This window comes from Pezoporus flaviventris, unplaced genomic scaffold (assembly GCF_033815535.1).
Source record: "Pezoporus flaviventris isolate CSIRO_AGI_PZ_B2104156 unplaced genomic scaffold, CSIRO_AGI_Pfla_v1 ptg000005l, whole genome shotgun sequence".
NCBI lineage: Eukaryota > Metazoa > Chordata > Aves > Psittaciformes > Psittacidae > Pezoporus > Pezoporus flaviventris.
The window spans coordinates 14,252,965-14,267,401 of record NW_026892553.1 but is presented as its reverse complement, the minus strand read 5'-3'; the positions used below and the strand labels follow the sequence as shown (position 1 = coordinate 14,267,401).

At 45.1% G+C, this 14,437-nt stretch overlaps 1 protein-coding gene and 1 long non-coding RNA gene across 4 annotated transcripts; one reads left to right on the top strand and one right to left on the bottom strand.

The window, feature by feature from the left end:
* Positions 1 to 59: 59 nt before the first annotated feature.
* On the bottom strand, positions 60 to 10,025 carry VBP1 (VHL binding protein 1). Of its 3 annotated transcripts, none has more exons than XM_061446127.1 (6): positions 9,872 to 10,025; positions 5,455 to 5,579; positions 4,510 to 4,576; positions 3,959 to 4,057; positions 2,103 to 2,241; positions 60 to 1,233 (listed from the first exon to the last, which is right to left on the bottom strand). In XM_061446127.1, exons 1-6 carry the CDS (start codon positions 9,962 to 9,964, stop codon positions 1,163 to 1,165), a joined length of 594 nt encoding a protein of 197 aa, XP_061302111.1. In that variant the 5' UTR covers positions 9,965 to 10,025; the 3' UTR covers positions 60 to 1,162. The 3 variants fall into 3 exon arrangements, with proteins under 3 accessions (XP_061302111.1, XP_061302113.1, XP_061302112.1); XM_061446129.1 differs by lacking the exon at positions 9,872 to 10,025 and adding an exon at positions 5,836 to 6,337; XM_061446128.1 differs by lacking the exon at positions 3,959 to 4,057.
* LOC133265505 (uncharacterized) lies at positions 3,489 to 5,274 on the top strand. The gene is made up of 3 exons (XR_009741984.1): positions 3,489 to 3,665; positions 3,802 to 3,876; positions 5,206 to 5,274. It is a non-coding gene; the product is annotated as an uncharacterized LOC133265505 (long non-coding RNA).
* Positions 10,026 to 14,437: the final 4,412 nt, after the last annotated feature.

The window sequence follows — 14,437 nt, the reverse complement described above, 5'->3', positions numbered from 1 at the left end:
GAAACAAAATCACATGAGATCCATGATTCCTCACAAAGAAAGATGCACAAAACCAGCTGTTTGCCACAACTGCTTAGTTTTACTATTTTAATATCATGAAATAAAAGTACAAAAAATTTACAGGTATACTGTTTCTTACATGAAGACTGAACAGTTGACATTTGCATTTATTTTGCAGCGAAACCTGTATTCTCAGTCACAGAATGTGAATATGTAGCCACTGACATCACCACTGAGCATTTCAGTTTAGAAAGAAACTGCAGAGGTAAAAGGCAACAATCTCGCAAGGCGCCGGAAAACCCCAATAAAGACTCCAACTGTTGACACCAGCAGTCGGGCCTCAGTAACGCACCCTCACCCGATACAGGTTTCACCACTGGGAGGCTGAGAGGGGTGACCCCTCCTGTCTAAGGGATCAGAAGTGGGGGTTGTTTACAAGCTACCAGTGCTTTGGGTCCTTGTTCAAGGCGTTTGTAGAAGTCGGCAGCGTGCACATGGGTATGAGAACGAAGGGGAGAGATCACCTGCAGCCCTGACGCAGCCTGTGCTGCTCATTCACCACTCCTCTCTGCAGAGAGGTCACAAAGTCTTGTGTGCAAAGTGCTGAGAGTTCAGTTACAGGCAGTTAACTAACCCACTGGTAATAAAACCACACTTATCCACTGTGGGTATCTGGGAATGCTCACCGAGTGATGCTGCCTGTTAACTGACTGAAACAAAATGCAAGACTTCACTCTGTTTTCTCTGTTTCTTAGCACATCACAGCTGCACATCTCCCTGCCCAAGTCACCTTCAACTCCATCATCTGTACACAGAGATGAAAAAGTAAATCCCTGCTCCAGTGCCAGACTCGTTTCACGCATGCCCCTCAACTTCTCAGACAAGCTCTCAGGTAGAAATTTAGTTATGACAGACTGGTCTGATCAAAATACTCTGTCCTTTGCTGGACTCCATGGTGCCTTTTCAAATAATTCATTTCCTGAAGCATGCATGAAACCAAATTCTGAGTTTACAAATAAATAAAATGGTGGTCACCATTAGTTTTTATACATTTTACCCTTTACTGAAATGCTTAAAGTAACTCAGTCCCTTGAGAATGAACTTTGGGGGTGTTTAAATAAAAAATACTTGGAAATTGAAACCACATTTAAAATTGGCAAAACTATGCTTTGTTTTTGGAAGGGTCTTGCTTGTTTCTTCTCTTTACATCCCAATTATAAACTCTAGCCATATCTGAGAGTGTGGAATTAAGGAAAGAGCCTGTGCATTCAGATAGGAAAAAGAAAGACAGAAAAGGGGGAAAGCAGGTTAGAGACTTGGACACACTTCACTGACTTGTAACTGTCAATATATAAACCATTTAATGAAAGAGCTGGCTTGGTACAAAGCCTTAACACACAGGAATATACTAATAACTAACTGCAGCATTTATACCATTCACTTAAAAACCTCCAAAAAGATACTCCAGAGAAACACACCTTTAGTTTTACTCACAGCCACTCTTTCCTGATGTCAGTCGCCCTGTCTGTATCAGCTCTTTGCCTATTTCAGGTACCCGTAACTTCCTGCAGCACTAAGACAGCTTAAGTATCAACTTGAAAAAACAAGCAGTTGTGCCTTTGTTCACTACATCTAGTGCTTCAGCTGATGGCTGCCCTCACCAGTGTACATAGACATAAACCCCAAGTTAAGCAATGCCTAAGCAGCACCAAGCGTGCTGCAGCAGGGCTTGCATGGCTTGGAGAACATGGACACAGTTGAATCGGGTATGATGAGCAATAGATCAAAGAGCAACATGCTCTAGAGAGGAAGGAAGAGTCACTTTGCTTTGAAATGGCCACCTGGCCATCAATCCACTGCACCGATCCACGCTTCCAGTCACTCCCAGTCTAGTTCTGCAACCACAAACACAAGCCTTGCTACATCTATAGCCTCAGCACTGAAACCAAAATGTTCCCTTTCGCTGCTAGAAAAGGTGAAACTTCTGGAGTGCTGCAGAATCGTAAGGGCAGCCAGTCTCAGATAAAAACATCAGGGAACTGGTACTTTCCAGTGTTAGCTCTCACATGCACCTCTTCCCCCGCCAACAAAGAAAAGGATACTGACTTCTGTAGTGGTGAACTGGTCTCTAAGAAAATCCAGGTCTTCCTCTAGAAGGTCAAGGTTTCTTGTGGCTGTTGACAAATTCTTTTCTAACAGAGCCTGAGCTTCATCAATATCATATTCAAGCATCACATTGGCCTAAAACAAGAAAGATTGGTAAAAGCTGTTACCCTTGCATTGTAAGGAAAAAGCCATAGCAGGCTTATTTCAAGCTGCTGTTTGTAACTTAGCACATTAACAGAAGGCTGTCCTGACAGGTCAAGGCAACAAGATTCGGGACAAGCAATGCCAGAATCCACTCAAGGCCTCTGCCACTGCATTAACTGTAATAAATCCCTCTAGTGACTTCAGAAAGGTTCTTGTCCTATAGCTAAGCAACAAGGGACTTCTCTCCCTGTGGACTGCATTCAGCCTTTCAGGTTATTACCATCTCCACCATATTTCAAAAGAGAGACTTGACATTTCTTAGAAGCACCTTTCAAGAGCCACATGACTCTAGAAACAGTTTTTGTTCCACTCAAGATTAACCTCGGGATCTGTGTGGAACACTGACAAACAAACAGCCTCCAGGCACTGGTCATTAACAAGAAGTATTACAGGTATTTTAAGATACAACTCGTGTCAGAGTCCTTTCCTTTACCATGGAGGTTTTTGACCTATGAATCTTTGTGTCAGTGAGAAGCTGCCACATGAAGAGATAAACGAGCAGTATCAAGATGCCCCAATGAAGCTTTGTCCCATCTGAGAACTGTGCATTGAGCAGCCATGTGCTAACTAGACGTGATCCCAGAGATGCTGCATGGAGCTGCAAGAGGGAATCAGCCATTCTTCTCCTGAAATAACCAGAAGAGTTTCCCAAAAAACAGTAATGCACAGAGCCCAACATGCAGACTGTAAGCAACAGGGAGATAAAGGCAGAAGGCCAAGAACACCTAAATATAATACTGCTTGTGGCATTTCATTACAGCTTTTCCATACGAACCATCAACAGGATGAACTTTCTCTGATACTCTGTTACAAAATAAACCTGGGATGCTCCCTGGAAGTCAATGTTTGTGAATTCTGAAGACAGTCTCCTAAAAGCAAGGTGTCAGATCAATCCCTCTATGACAGAGAAGTGGGAGAGGCTGGGAGTAACTGCCCAATCAGCCCAGATGGTGAGCAGGTCAACAATGTGTCTGTTGTAACCAATTGGTTTGGTTTGGCAGCCAACACAGGGATTTAGGAACATCCCGGATTTAGAAGTATCAAAATAAACATCAGCAGGTTATCTCCACATAGAGGAAGCCTTTGAATACAAAATATCCCAACCTGGTATATCACTTAAGTACTTAGAAATCTGTGTTTTGAGTTCTGATCCCACCAGTCTCTAGCACGCTAAATGCTGGCAGGTACCTGTGAGTAACAGAAACCCCATCTTTCCCTAAAAACATGGTTGAAAAGGGAAAGCAAGATGCTAAATACCAATAATGCAGAAGATGGGAAGCTGGTTGCCAAACTGAAGTTATTCCCACCCGAAGCAATGCTGGATGGTTAATTTGAACCACAAAGTGATAGAAGAGGTAAGGAAAACATTCACCAATGTGCTTTTTGGAAAGAGCAAACCAGCAAAATTACAATTCTCTGAAGTATTTGCTGTTCAGCACCAAATAAATCCAACATGAAACCTTGACTAATGTGCTGAAATGTCTTTGTGAGACTTGCCCTTCTGACAGGGGCAGCTCCACTGTGCACACAGGAACAGAATTATGCCCATAGCCACTAGAAGTACAGGTGAGACAGCAACAAACACTGTCTTCTGTAAGCCTTTTGTAAGTTATTTAAACAGTTTCAGAGAAAGTTCCATTTTACTTACCCCCAACCACAAACAAACTTTATCTGTAGGAGGAACTGAAGCTTTGCAGTAGAGATTATCTGCCAATAAAAATCTGGTTTCCATTGGATTTGTGGAATCCTTAAGACAAATGATAAAACTTAAAATTGCTATTTTTCACTGGAAACTTATGTCAAAGACATAAAACTTACAGTAAAGAGCACACTTTTCTGCTTTTTTGCCATTGCTACAGTATTAACTTTGGTGGAGCTCTATGCAATTGTACATCAACATTAAAGTTAGAGCTCCAAGAATAAAGCATTTTAAAAAGATGTATTTAAAAGCAATACAGAAATCTCTATAAATAATAGATGAAGTCAAAGCTTAGCTGCAATCTATACACTGTTAACAGTTTGCATTACAAGCAGGTTTTGAACTAGCTTCCAAAAAGTACTACATACCTTTAAAAACAATTCTGTTATTTATAAAGGCATATTAAGTGTGCTCTCCAAAACATTTCTTGCAATGTGTTCTGTCAGGGTGGAAAAGTAGTTAGCTTTTCTCATACTCATAGATATTCAAAATAAGTTTACCTTTTTCTTCTGCATGTGTTTTAAAATTTCTAATGTCTGTTTAATTTCAGGAATCTGACTTTTTAGCCTGTGAATTAACAACAGTCACGTATTATTTTACAGAGACACAAAGTTTCCTAAACAAGCGAGCAGTTTTATTACACAATCCAACCTCCATTTCCAAACCTGAAACTCTAACAGCCTTCCAAGCTTCCAAATGCAGATTTGAAAGCTATGGCATGTAAAGGCACCTCAGCTCCAGCCCCACCGGCCCCGCAGCACTCTGAGGTTCATTGGTTATCTGAAGCAGAGCAATGCATACTGCTTTCAAACTGGAACACTTGCACTGACAGTAACAGATACCTCTTTGCTAAAATACTCTATTTTTGCTTATTTCTGATCTTCCCAAAGAGGGAAACCTCAGCAGAAACACAAATAAAAGACCCCTCCTTGACAGCCCCTGCAGCAGCATAATGGGCTCCGACAGCAGTGGCTGCCAAAGGCAGGCCTCCAGGTAGAAGTCAGGAGCGATATTTGTCCATGAAGGAACTTTAATCTACATAAAAATATTGCATCAAGCTATGATTTTAGAAATCTGCTTCTTGCTTGACTTCAGATCAAGACTGAAGCTATGGAGGAGAGTTGAGGTCACTGACCCAAAAGTTACAGGCTTGATACAGTCATCATTTGACAAAACTGCATTCTTATTTACCCCAGGTGACCACATTTAAGAGGCTGCAGCAGTACTGTTTGGCCTTAAAGGCTTAAGAACCAATTCAACAATACTGGAAGTTCTTTTGCATGTCACTCTCAAGAAGAGGAAAAAGAAAGCTGGGCTTTCCTCGAGGTACTACAAATATCAGCTCCCCTAACATAAAAACGTTACCTCTTGGGATATTTTAAAATAGACTTAAAACAATAAAACTATGCTACACATTTCCCAGTTCTGCAAAGATGAGGACTTACCTCCTTTTCTTTTGGGCAAGATTAAGTTCCAAAAATTTATACTTCTGATACTGCTCATCCAGCTTCTTAAGAACTACATCTGCTGTCTCATTTCCAGGCTGTTTCATAAAAGAATCTACATCTTCCTTAAAGGGGAAAAAGAAACCCTCAATGTTAGAACAGTTTTACAGCACTCCTAGATACAGTCATGCTCTCATCTTTCTGCAGCGAAGTCTAGAGGGGGTTCTAGAGGCAAATAAACTTCTTGTTCTCTGGAGTGAGGTGCAAAATCATTTACTTTCCCTTCTTAGTCAGCTTTTCAATTCCCCCTCCCCTCTTTTTTTACGGCAGGGAACTACAGGATAGATGCAAGGACTATTTCATAGCCAGATTTGCTAGTACCTTGTCAGTGGTGCTTCCAGTCCCAGCAGATGTCGAATGACACCTGACAGGGATGGGTATCCTCAGACCACTGCTAACCCCTGCTTTGCTCTCCCTACAGCAGGGATAACGCTTCTCTGTGGCTGATCAGATTACAAACTGTTCAGGATAAGACTGATGAAGGAAAAGAATCATGGCCTGATCAAGCATGTTGTAGTAGAGACACAAAGAAGAGGAAAACTGTGGTATCTGCTCAGGCAGGCTTTATGGTAGTGAACAGCTCACCTTCAAGAGCTCCTATAGCCGGCAGGAATCCATGGAATCCTCTAGAGAACAATGCCAGCCAGTCCTACCATCAGCTGGAAAAGCAGCCAGGGAGGACAGGCCTGAGCAGGCAGGGATGCTGACCTCTGCAAGTGCCTCCTTCAGACTGCAGGAAGCTCCAGCTGCCTGTGGGCAACGTTCTCAGCCTCCTGAAAGGCACGTGGGGATCAGCCATGCATTTCTGACCTTGACATTTACCCACGTATAATTCAAGATGACCCACTGCTGCAATCTGTCCTTCTTTCTCTTCATAGCTCTGTGAAACCTGAGAGAAGCCTACCACAGGCCTCTTCACTCCCTTTAACTAGGTGTTTGCATTCCAGTAGTTTCACACCAGAAAAAGACTATAACTTGCTTCTAAAGCACTATCAGACACCTATCTGGTTCCCTTCATTATGACTCCTAAGTTCTCTTGGCTAAAGAAACTTACTATGAAATGGCTGAACCTGGTGAGAACTCACCCACCTTCCTTATCAGGAAGGAAACCTGCAGCACAAATCTGAACTCCACAAGAGACTCCAGCAGGCAGCATGGTGTTAAGTGGTGCAACAGAGCCCAAGAGACCAAGTTTCAGACTAACTGCCCAAGGAATCTCTTAAGCTACCTCACCGACAACAGCAGAATAAGCATTCCTGCTTCCTCATGGAGCCTGTAGAGAAGCTTTAAACAAAGAAACCCCTAAGGATTAGATTCAGGCAAGCGTTGTACAAGTGAGGCCTGAGGATGCTCTGACATGAAACCCCCTCTTATGGAAGCTCTTCTGCTCATGTAAATCACCCAAGACAGAAGGAAAAAGCAGGTGAGCAGCAACTCACCTCACACACTGCCTGGCACCTCCTGTGCCCCAGCTAACACCTGCTTGTAGACACAGGACAGAACCCAAGTCCTCCTGAAACAAGAATGCTGCAAAGTGAATCCAAGCCCCTGCATGCTGGTGGTCTCCTACCAGTGCACAATGCCCAGCCCAAGGCAGGCTCAGATTTACCACCCAGGTTTTTCAACTGCAACGTCCAAGCCCCACTGGTTGGACTTTCAACCCATCTTACTCCACTGCAAGGCTGAGACATGGTCACTTCTTTGAGCTTGAACAGAACAGCTCTCTAGCAGAGCTGGGCATCAATGGTATTAGGATCCCTGCTTCATGGTGTGTCATGCAGCATCTCAACTGCAGAATTACCCTACAGGTTGTGCAAGGCCCTGCCAGGACTCATCTGTCTTTTTAGGAAGAAAATTCACTGGTAAACACCACTGTTGTGTACCACAGAGGTAACAGTCTTTGCTAACTTCAAGCCCTGAAATACAGCAGGATGGCACCTTCCCACACAGCCTTATGTTTATCTTTTAAGTGATGACCCAAACAAAGAGCTGCAGGCGCTCGCTCTGCTTCTGCACATCAGCACCTGTGGGCATATGCAGAGAGCATAACAAAAGAGATGTGCTCAGATTTGAATTCCCTATCCTCCCACACACACACATGCCAAGGAAAATACTTTATTTGGAAACACCTGGACAACAGCTCAAAAGAAAACAGAGTTGGAAAAGTTCTGTTTGGAGTGACTTTACAGCTCCAGTGAAACCTTGAGTTAGTGCTTCATGTCACTTGAAGTCTAGAGAGGCACAAGAATCCACAGACCAATGCCTACGAGAAGGTATTTACCATAATAAACTGTTTGAAGAGCCTCTACTGAATTGAGACACTTAAAGAAAACATCTCTGAGGACAAGATTCACCATAAGACCGCCTTTATAGCATGTGGTGGGAGGAAACATCAAGCAAGTGATCAGCAAGTTTTTATCATGGCAGCATACAACAAAACAGAAACCTACTGTCTGAAGAAAAAGCCTGTAATGAAACCACTCTCAAGACCCTGATATTTTCACTTTGTGGAGCACATACCATTAACAACTTCTTAGTGTATGCTTCCTTTGAATAAAAGAAAGTCTGTCTTAACATTGACATCCAAGTATGCTAAGATCATGATTGAGGATGTCTTCTGCAGACACATCTGTATTTGATATGAGCATCTCTTGAAACTGAGAAGTAGGAAACTTCAGTGGGTTTCAGATGCCAACACAAGGTTAAGAAGTGAACAGAAGCACAGAACAATCCCAGGTCACATCATACAGCACATACTTCAGACACAAGCATCAAAAAGGAACAACGTGGAAGCAAATAGGAGCTGCACCCACAGCTGCCAGCATGAAAACAAGGGATGTGACAGCCCCCCTCAAAGGTCTGTGGTTATCTCCTGTCCCCTACCAGCGGCCACCTCCACTGAGAGCCAGCACAGACCACACGTTCTCCTCTGTCATAAGGACGGAGGTCTCGCAGTGCAGCTGGAGCCATGGCCCTTCCCTTTCACCTGCATCCATACTAGTCTCCCATAAGTGTGGAAGGAAGTGGGGCACAGGTAGCAACACTTTTACATCCCAGTAAGATTTGCCAGACCCCAAGAACTGTTAAAGAACCTTAAAGAAAAAGCAGGATCTGGATGCACTGAATTCCAGGGCACTGTATGTATTTGTTCAGGACCTACTTCCTGGGAAGATACAGAGTAACACGGGTACTACACCTAGAAATACCAAAATGCAAGTCAAATCCATTCATCTCTGCAAGAACAGTCACAGCTGACCAGTTCAAACAGCTCTGGTAAAGATGTCAGCACAGATCTGAGAAATGCAGGTTTATCTCAGTAATAAATCTCAGCACAAAGCAGCACAATGACTGACGTGTTCAGGGCAGATGTCAGGCGTTCCAAGATGCGACAAAGGCAACCCAGGTACAGCCAGTGTGATCGATACTTATTGATCAAGTGAGATAAAGCAGCAATCAGAGCCAGCCCACAGCAGAGTGAACAGATACCTTTGAAACCATGTCACTGTGCCATCGATGAGTTCTTCTTTCCAACCAGTCAACAGATTTATTAAGCGCTTGGGAAATCGCCTTTTAAAGTCAGATAAACGGGTTCAGCCTGTTCTCCAAAAACACGCATTTGCTGGTTTGCAGGAAACCAGCCTGGCACCGCAGTCACTGCCAGAGACCGATTCAGCCCCAGTCAAGAACTAGATTATGAGGGGAAGACGCAGGTAAAGGCGCTGGCAGTGCGGTACGGCATTGCTGGAGATGAAACAGAACGGGCTCTGCGCAGGAGGAGCCGCTGTGAGGAACCACGCCTCAGTGTGTGCGATGGGAGGGCTCATTCGTAACACCCTCTTCGCTGGCACGTGAGCTCGATAGTGAACTGACATGATACCGCTTAAAACCAGGACCGGAGCCTGCCGCGAGGAGGGAATACAAATAACGCCACTCCCCCCCTGCAACCCCTCAGGACTCAAGGCACCCCCAGCCCCCGGCACCCTGCCCCTCCTGGGGGAAGAGAAGCGCTCCGGAACGGGGCTCTCCCTGCCGAGACCGCAGAACGGCCGCGGGCAGGGCCGGGCCCGCGGGACGAGCCCGGGGCGCTGTGCGGGGGAGCGGAGCGGAGCGGCGAGGAGGTGAAGGTGCCGCCTTCCCCCGGCCGCGGCGGGGCCGCTCCGCAGCACAGCGGAGCACAGTGAGGAGCAGCCCCGCCGCCCGCGCGTCCCCGGACACCGCCCGCCCGCCCGCCAGGCCGCGGCCCCGCCGCAGGAGCCGCCTCACAAGGAAAGGGCCCGGCTGCCGGAGCGCGGCTCCCACTCCTCCTCCCACCCCCGCCGGCGCTCGGAGCGGCCCGGCCGGCGGAGCCGCCGCTCACCACGAAGACCGCCTCGGGGATGCCGAGGGGGCCGCGCTTCCCGCCCGCCGCCGCCTCGCCGCACCCAGTCTCGTTACTGGTGGCCGCCGCCATCTTGGGAACCGACAGTGCGTGCGCGGCCGTCCCTGGGACGCCAGGTCTACGTCACACGCCGGAGCCGAGCGCGATCCCATCCATTGGCTGACAGGCTGTGTGTGACGCCGTGACGACAGAGCGCGCGGTAGGCGGAGCGGCGGCCGTCCCAAAGCGCCGCCTGTCGGTGGGGTGGGGTTAGGGCAGCCCCTGCCGCCGGGCCGGGACGCTGCTGTCCCCGCTGCCCCTCGGCCGCTCCCGCAGCGGTGGAGGAGCCGGGTCCCCGCCGTGGGGCGGCTCCGTGCCGGTGTGACACTGCGGAAGCCGCCGGTTAAACAGCTCCAGCTCCTGCCTGGAGACAAAGCGCTGCTGCAGGTGAAGGGGCAAGAAAGCAGCGACTGGAAGTACTCATTTCTAACGCAGGAATGCGGCTCGGGAACAGCGCGACACCGGCGGGACCCCGCCTGTACAGAACGTCTGAGGGAGCCAGCAACGTCTGACGTTGGGGTGGGCTTGTCCGCTTCGCTGTGGGGCTCCTCAGGAGGGAGCCCGCGGTCACCCGTGACACAAACGGCTTCACCCCGCGCAGGTAAAACGCACCACGGCTTCCCGAAGGAACCAGGCACCCGGTCACGTTAAACTGCCCCAGAACCCGACACCCCTCACACCTCAGTAACGCAAAGGCAGCGCAGCAATACCTCCGCCGCAGAACGCCCTAACCCGACGCTTCCGAAGCCCCGCATGCACCCGAGGCACCCCTCGCACCCGAAGCACCGCACGCACACACCCGCTCTGCATGTGCCAAAGTTTATTTTTTTTCCAAAACTTGTTTCATCAAATAACGGGATCTGAGCGGTCTTTAGAAAACGAACAGTTCGTGTATTAACAAATTGAGACCCCCCCAGTTAAAACACCCACACAGCCAGGCTTGTGCTTCAGCGTCTGTGTTAAAAAAGTGAATTCACAGAACGTAAACCCCCAAAATGGTTTCCAGTTTGTGGCGAGTGCGTTTCCCACACATTCTGTATTCTTATAAAATGAAGGAACCCATGTAAGGAAACGGCTGTACAAGAATGCATTGGAAAAAAGCCCAAACAACCTAAATTAGAGTAGCTCCTTTTAAATAAATAGCCAATAAAAGGCACAAACCTGTTATGGGGAAAAACATAACGTACAAAACAAGACCTATTAAATAAATAATGTAAAGTGGGGGTTGGGGTGAGGGAAATCTGTTCCAGCACCGATTTTGTCATTGCTCCAAGACGGAATTTCCAGCCAAACATTTGGTGAAGGATTCAACTCAATCACAAGGATACACGCTTGAGATACACCGAAAGAGCCCACGTTACAATTCCTGTTGTAACTGTACCAGTTACTACAATCTCTTTAAATAAATGGTCATGAGGATCTGCATAACGTAGCGATGCGGTAATGTATATAGATCAATGACAAGATACATCTTCAGAGTAATAGCAACAGGTTTTCTATACTCCTAGCTATCAGTAATGTATAAATGATAACATGTACAGTTTCCATTGCTCAAAAATATAATCTTTTAAATGGAAATAAATGACTGATACACAGTGCCTTTAGATGTTTTCCTTACGATACAAACTACCCCAAACAAAGTTTTGTTTTTTATGTACAAATTAAGCACCGATCCACAGTGCGTACTACTCTAATTGTAACACCCCCCCCCCACCACACATCAAAAACCCAGATGTGGATACACCCTGTATTCAGTCTCGGAGTACGAAGGTTTTCTGTTGGTTTCTGTGTGTTTTTTTCCTTAAACAAAAGTCCATGTGTTATTTTCACCTATGAGTGTTCCACCGCCATGTGCACAGAACTGAGGTTGCTCTAGTACAGGAGTCCAATGTTTAAAAAAATTCAGTAACTTCTTGGAGGCAAAGTCAAACTATTCCTAGAGAACATTAGAAAACCCCAGTTACTTAAAAAGAGGTACACGTTCCAGTCCGACACACAATCAACCTCTCCAGGTTCCCCCAGAAGCTATGGTATATCCCACACAACAGCCTCCCTGTAGCAGCAGCAAGTCCCAACAGTCAGGCTTGAATGACCCTCTGAAGTACAATAACGCAAAGCACAGCATACTTCACAAGTCGTCCTCCTTATTCAGACAAACCCAGAGCAACATCTTAAGCCAACTACCTGCTCTCTGAAGCATTCAGAACAGGATTCTGATCAAACCAGTTGGAAGGAAACAAAAGGGAAAGTCACATTTATGTACATCTCTCTTCAGTGTTTTACTCATCACTATTCACAACTGCTGCGGAACAACCTTTGTCTTCAAAGTGGTTTGGTTTTTTTTGGAGAACAAGATCTGAGCCATAAAAGCCTCAACAGCATCCCAAGTCCTTGGGTTTTACTTCTAACGTACGGATTAGATGATTTACAAACACAGCACTCTGCCATTTCATGTGTTCCAATACGTGCACAAGGAAGAGGCTGGCAAAAGCAGTCCTGTGCACCTCTCTGCAGAGAGAAGCGTCTCAGTATTTTCTTCATAAGGATAAACCTGAACGCCGTGGTTTAATGTATCAAACATTCTAAATGAGACTAAAAAGAAGGTAGCTCACAAAGTTTCTAGGATGTACTTGGTGGCTGTTTCTCCTTTTATAATACTAAATAAATTGGTATCAGACAGCTTTGCTACAAGAAAGCATACCAAAGAACCATTAAAAAAAATCCAGAGCAAATCAGATATGGTGCAATACACCTAGGACTAAATCTGAGCCATGTACATTCCAGATGGTCAGAAAGCTCTGCAATAAAGTTCTGTTTGCCAGGCATTTATTTGCATATTTCATTAAAATCACGGATTACTACTTACACAGCTCAGTATGAGAGACCCAACAGCTCACAGCGCTAGGAACTGCCTGCTGGTAGCGCTCTCAGCTCTGCCAGTAATGCCCAGACATTGATTACTGCATGTACTGCTCTAATTTGAACTCGAGACCTTTCAATGATGAATAAATCAATGGAATTCACTAATTCTTAAACAAACACAACACAACGACCCACTCTAAATGGCATCTCCTCCCTCATCACGTGGAGGGTAACTATAGGCACTGAAGAACTCATTGGCTTAAAATTGTACAACTGTTCAACCCAATAGAAGTGGATTAAAGCTTGAAGCCCTTTGTAATTCAAACTTGAACATCAAATTGCTACACACCAGTCCAAATTCTTAAAATAAAACCAAAATCAAAGCACATTCAGGAACTCCTTGGTTTAAATCTCTGCAGGGTTACATGTCCCTGGAAGTCAGTGGTTACAGATTCCAAGGGCTGGGGGATGGTTTTTTGTTTTGTCACTTTTGAGTTGTTTCACTTGGGAAAAATATTTCCATAGGGCTAAAAATACTATTTTTGCACTCTTTAGACAGAATTAAGCATTTAGGAAGCAGGAATATGAGCAAAATGTGGTATTTTAGAAGTTCTCTGCAGGACAGTTTGACAAATTCCTCAGGCCTATCATAGTGAGAGTCAGAGATAGTTCTGCAATTATAGACTCCCCAGAGCTAAAAGACATGCTGCTTTGGAGGTCTATTTATTGCAACAATAGAAAACTATTATTTTATTTGAAAACTCAGCTTTAATATTAATCATGAGTAGAAGTGATTTTACAGGAGAGCTTTTCACTGAACTCTGCCGCAAAACTTCTGGAAGAAAGGTTGCTCCCAACTCCATTTACTTGATTAACAATTTTTTTCAGTTGTTTTAAAGGTATCACTTTTTATCAGACACTGGAAATAAAAGATAAGGCATTTCCACAGCCAACTGCAGTTCTGGAGGAAGATTGGTAAATACAAAAGACATGCCACAAGTCTGTACGCATCATGAACAGCGTACTTCATAAATTAGTTCATTTAAAAGATTTTCCTCTCAAAGAGAGTCTGGATTTCTTAACATAGCATTTTAACCTTGAAATTACTACAGAAGAAAAAGATTACTGCAGCATTAAAGAAAAGATTATCTAAAAGTTTGCACATATTTACATGTTTAAAAATAATTACTTTTATATGATTTACAACTAGGTTCTTATTTCAGAAAAGCAGCACAAGCTATTCCCTACAGCCAGGTAATTTCCATAGAGGTGCCAGGTCACAAGTGGCAGCACTATTGCAAGGTTTGCTTCTTTTGACCAAACGGACTTTGTAGAAAAAGTTGGATCTCTTGCCTCTTCTGCACTTAGATTTTCAAATTGCTCCCACCTGCTGCTCCCGGGGACCTGGCATTCACTGGCTCCCAAAGTTACTCTTCTTGAGCTATGAAAGACACTATCTGCAGAGAAGATACTCGATGGAAATGCAGCTACTGCCACTGGTCAGAGGCTGCACGTGCCATTCTGTAACACACTTGTTTCCCCTGCTCCATTACAGGCTTTCAGCCCACCACATACCAGTGGAGCAATCTATTATTTTTAATATATATATATGTAATGTAATATGTATATATCTTGTTGATTCAC

What these genes read in the sequence shown, in the direction of transcription:
- VBP1 (XM_061446127.1), bottom strand. Translation starts at nt 9,964, where the DNA reads ATGGCGGCGGCCACCAGTAACGAGACTGGGTGCGGCGAGGCGGCGGCG. An exon ending in TCCCCGAGGCGGTCTTCGTG is followed by an intron (nt 5,580 to 9,871) that starts GTGAGCGGCGGC and finishes TTCCCCTTTAAG; the next exon opens with GAAGATGTAGATTCTTTTAT. An exon ending in GTTCACCACTACAGAAGTCA is followed by an intron (nt 1,234 to 2,102) that starts GTATCCTTTTCT and finishes CCACACTCTCAG; the next exon opens with ATATGGCTAGAGTTTATAAT.